The sequence below is a fragment of the Quercus suber genome, unplaced genomic scaffold, assembly GCF_002906115.3.
Source record: "Quercus suber isolate HL8 unplaced genomic scaffold, Cork oak 2.0 scaffold_148, whole genome shotgun sequence".
In the NCBI taxonomy this organism is placed as follows: Eukaryota; Viridiplantae; Streptophyta; class Magnoliopsida; order Fagales; family Fagaceae; genus Quercus; species Quercus suber.
The window spans coordinates 663130-667909 of record NW_027069609.1 but is presented as its reverse complement, the minus strand read 5'-3'; the positions used below and the strand labels follow the sequence as shown (position 1 = coordinate 667909).

The window sequence follows — 4780 nt, the reverse complement described above, 5'->3', positions numbered from 1 at the left end:
ATTTTTCCAGTCTCCACACTTGCTATAAAAATTGAATCATCGTATGTTATAACTTTGATTTAAAAGTTAGAACATGATCCTATCAGTTTTGTAGCGTTTCCTAAAGTCCATAATATTATGCAATATTCTCTAATTTTTAATTTTTGGAGATCTTTCTTCTTTTTTCTGCCTAATATGAATTAGGTTTCTTTATGGCTTTCCTAATTGTCCTAGGATCTCTTACTACTTTTCTATATGTAAGTATGTAGTTGTAACCCAAATTAGTATTAAGTTATATGGTAATAAAATTTGAGGGAGTGTTATCTTTTCTTGATTTTGCCTTGTGAATTCAAGGTTTTCTATAGCACATGCATTTTTCTTGAGAAGGCATGTTCTACTTCTTGTCTCTAGCGTCAATTTCACATGTATATATATTTTGGATATAATATGAGAATGAGATTTTCATAGAACTCATTATCCCTCAAAGAATACAAGTTTCCAATAAACATGTGATACTTAAATTGTGCAGATTTGATTAGTTTGGATTGGATTGTTTAAGTGTGTGTTTGAGTCTCCAATCAAGTTACTAGGTGAATCTTGGGTTTATAAGCGATTACAAGAAACTCTAATTGTAACTTGATTGGTCATTTTGGTGTGTAAACGCAAATGTGGCTAGCCATTTTCTAGGATTATTACAAATTATTTTGTATTTTTACTTTGAGTGTGTATATTTTAATTAAGATCTTTGTTAAATGTCTTTTTCTACTAGAATACAAGGAGAGAGGCTACTCCCTCATGTAGGTCTTCTCTAAAATGAAGACAACGATATGTTTTAGCCATTTCAAGGAATACAAACCCAAATGATTAAGTAACTCCTTACACAAAAATTGCAACATGGGTTTTGGATGAATTAAGATCTTCTGGCTAGAGTTTTTAGGATAATTTTACCATGAAATTTTGCTCCATTCAATTTTTCCACCTGATCTAGTCCATATTTTTAAACGATGATGACATGAAAAAATATAATCCATTCTTTTTATCATGCATGAATGGATATGATTTTTAAGAATTTGATGGTGAATTTACCTTAAGAACCCTATAAAATCCTAATACAGTTTTAGATTTTTAGAATTTCAAATCCCTCTATAGAATATCATGAAGTGATGAGTTGTCCAATTCCACTCATTTTAAATCCAAATTTCCAATTCATGTTGCCAAACCTAGAGGGTTTGTATGTGTGTGTGTGTTGGGGGAGGGGGTGGGGGGGGTGGTAGTGGTGGGGTTGGTTTCTTGGACTGCAGCTTTTGTGTTACAAAATGAATTTGTCCTTATTTTATGTATGTGTGTCTAACGAATTGTCTTTATTTTCATGTGAGAATAGGGATTGAGGTCCATGAAGTTCTCAACTTTGGCTGATTAGGTATATGTCATGAGCATTGGATACAAATAAAAATTATTGCACGATCAAATAGGTGCAGTTGCGTTTGAAATGGCCACTAAAAGTCTACTAAAGAAACAAAATTTGTCTTGCTTGTTAGAATACAAAACAGCCCCTCTGCACCATAATGTGGTGGATTGTCATTTATTTACAATAGCATAGTTAATCATTATTAAGGGTTTGTTTGGTGGATAAGTTTAAGTAATGTTATTTGTATTTTTTTGAAATACGTGTGGGTGAAAAAGTACGTGAAAATATATGTATTGTTGTTTAAAAATTAAAAACATATTGCTAAAATGCTCTACCAAACGGAGCCTAATTAGTTAAAAGAATTTATGTTTGAGATTATTTTTAAAAGGCCACCGACCCATCGGTATTCACGCATAAATAAACTAAGAAGACCTTAATTTGTTTAACCAGTTACTCAGAAAACTCTAGTTCACTTCACTTCCACATGCTAGAGTTGACTATCATCTTACCCTTGCGTTTCAAGACACCCTCCAATGTCTCTTTAATAAATTTCAGGTCATTTCTTTAACCAACAAGAAGTACAAACAACTCATCCTCTCTCATCTGTTCCTTCAATTTTTTTGTCCTATTCGTGCCAATCAATCATGAGCGTTAATATAATGATTAAATGATTAAACTAAACAATTTAAGTTGTTAGGACCAATGAAAGTTTATCATAAGAATGTGGTCTTGAGTTCAAATTTGATTTCTGCTTTACCTTAAATTTAAAATATTAAAAAGTCCACAAATTGGGTCTCATATAGTAGGGAGAGTTTGTGGCTACACATGAAGAAGAATGCTAAAATAATACTTAAATGATTAAATTCATAGTTCCCTAACAATTTTAAGGGGTCAAAAGAGAGTATGGTTTATAAACAAGAATATGCTGAAAGAGTGAAACATGAAAGCCATTTTATTGAAAACCATTTTATTAAGAAACCATGTCATGTCCAAAAATGCTCTCTCTCTTGAAAGAGTCATTAATTACATTGCTAGAGGATGAAAAATTAAGGTACTGAGGGAGGCTATCATGGAATAAGTATGATGATTTGTCATCTGGGTCCATCTGTGGGGTTGGCATAACTGGCTCTTGCTGCATCTGGATGCAGAGTATCTCTGCTTGAGCCACAGCTAGCTGCATTTGTAACTGAGAGACCTGGTTTTGCAGGAAAGATATGGCTCCAACACACCCATAAACAGGGTCTCTCACTCTTGCGTTTGCCTCGTAGACTAGGCTGCTCACTGCGTCTGCTCTCTGATGAACTGGAAGCTCCTGCTTGACATTATAATTATCATAAAGATTTACTAATCAGCCAAAAGAGATTACTTAAGACTTGCCCTGGTTATGACAAAAAAGTAAACAATAAAAAGTTCTCTGAAGTGGGTTCTCAAGTTCTTAATATACCACTGACTGATAGTGATGCTATAATTAAAAAAATATGTTTAAACATGAATGATGTGATAGATATTAAAAATTTTCCTATATAAGCTTTCCTAACTCATATGTAGTGTCTTTAACGATTTTCCTTAAAACGTATTCTTCTCTATGTACTTTACAATTATCATAGTACTTCTAGAGAACCAAAATTTTATAAGTGAACGAGTGTGTGTGTGTGTGTGTGAGAGAGAGAGAGAGAGAGACCTGCAACATTTTGCTAACATTGCTAGCACCAAAGACCTTGTGAACAATGGCAAACTTGTGGGGGTCATCAGATGGAAAGTAAGGAGCAAAAATGCAGTCTTTGGCGCATCGGCGCCTCAGTAACTTGCAGGAAGCGCATGGTGAATTTCCACCCATGTTTTGGTTTCAGAAATAAAAACTCTTTGTGTGTTACTGAAGGGAAAAGCTAGCTAGGAACCATGAAGGTGTGACTAGGACTAAGCTTGTAGAGAATGAGATTGGAGTGTGTATATTTATAATAGTTGAGAACGTGTGTGTGACCCTAAAGTGTGCTACAGATCAAACACACTTAACTGTATATAAGAAACTGTACTAAATAATAGCTTAACCATTAAATAATTGATCTGATAAGTTTTATTAATTATTATTATTACGATATATTTTAAAGATGAGAAAGTACTCGAGTATATCATTACAGTTTTGAGGAAACTCTTGGGTCCCTGCAGAACGTTATAGACATCAAAACAATATCAATAGGCACACACTGTTTTAGCTGTGACAAGGGCATCTAAGTAATACTATAAGAATCCAGGCTCCTTGTCTTATCATTGTTGTTGCAAACTTTATAATAATGATTTGATAACCTAGGTTTAGCAACCAAAAAAAAAAATGATTTGATAACCTAGATATATATTCACTGTATCTACTACTCCATTTTTTACCTTTTCTATCTTTTTCATCTAGCTTTTGGTCCGTTCAAATTTGGGAGGGTCCCAAAAATGAATTCCAGTTTAACTAGTTATTGTAAATTTTACTACATAAACTTTATAAATTAAGGCTTTAAATTTTAAATTTTTAATATTTTACATTAGTTTATAAGCTTTTTATTATAAATTAATCATGTAGTATTTTTACTGTTTTACCTTTTTTTTCTCCATTTTGTAAATACTATTTAGAAGATATTGTGTCATTTGTGTGTGTGCATAAGATATAATATAATTAAAATTGGCCGATGGGTCTGGGATATGGTTGGAGACCAAAACTTGAAATGGGTGGTTCAGTCATGTTGCTTATTTAATTAATCGTTGTTCAGTTCATGGTGTGCATAGATGGTAGATCCCATTTGGATGGTTCGGTTCATGCTGTGCAAAAGCATATATATTAGAATTCACCTACTGTGTGCTTATTTAATTGTCATTATGTCAGTCTATTCTCATCACTTTTAGGGTATTTTTAAATACTACTTATTTTTTTAAAATTAAAAAATTATTATTGAAAGTACTGTAAATAAATGTAAAATTTAATTAAAATAATATAGTAGGGCCTATAAATAGTACCAAAAAGTGCAATAAAGTCCATAAATAATAACAAAAATAAGTTGAATAGTAAAATAATTTTAATTTTTAACCTCTACCCAAACGCGCACTCAACCAATTTACAACTGACCTCTTCTTTTTCTTTTCTTTTTTTTTTCTCTTTTTCTTTTTTTCTTTCCTGTAAAGTTGTATGGATCCAAGAAAATGAGCTCGTGTGAGATGTGACTCATCCTAAATTCCCAACACACTTTTAATTATTTTAATTAGAAGTGTGTTAAGCATGTTATTAATTCATTTGGTAAAGATGCAATCAATTTATTCTGTTCATGAAAATCTTCTGCTCATTTCAAATTATGGCAGTTTATTTTCACTTATTTCAATCAGTTAACAACCTGACCTCTTTCTTTTTTTGTGTAA

The 4780-nt window shown here is 32.1% G+C and overlaps 1 protein-coding gene across 1 annotated transcript; it reads right to left on the bottom strand.

The window, feature by feature from the left end:
• Positions 1-2313: 2313 nt before the first annotated feature.
• Positions 2314-3333, bottom strand: LOC112026683 (LOB domain-containing protein 12). The gene is made up of 2 exons (XM_024059375.2): positions 3069-3333; positions 2314-2699 (listed from the first exon to the last, which is right to left on the bottom strand). The coding sequence occupies exons 1-2, from the start codon at positions 3222-3224 to the stop codon at positions 2358-2360; spliced, it is 498 nt and encodes a 165-aa protein (XP_023915143.1). The 5' UTR covers positions 3225-3333; the 3' UTR covers positions 2314-2357.
• Positions 3334-4780: the final 1447 nt, after the last annotated feature.

Excerpts from the sequence above, each read along its gene's own strand:
- LOC112026683 (XM_024059375.2), bottom strand. The coding sequence starts at position 3,224 with ATGGGTGGAAATTCACCATGCGCTTCCTGCAAGTTACTGAGGCGCCGA. Across the intron at positions 2,700-3,068 it reads ATGTTAGCAAAATGTTGCAG|GAGCTTCCAGTTCATCAGAG; the intron begins GTCTCTCTCTCT and ends AATGTCAAGCAG.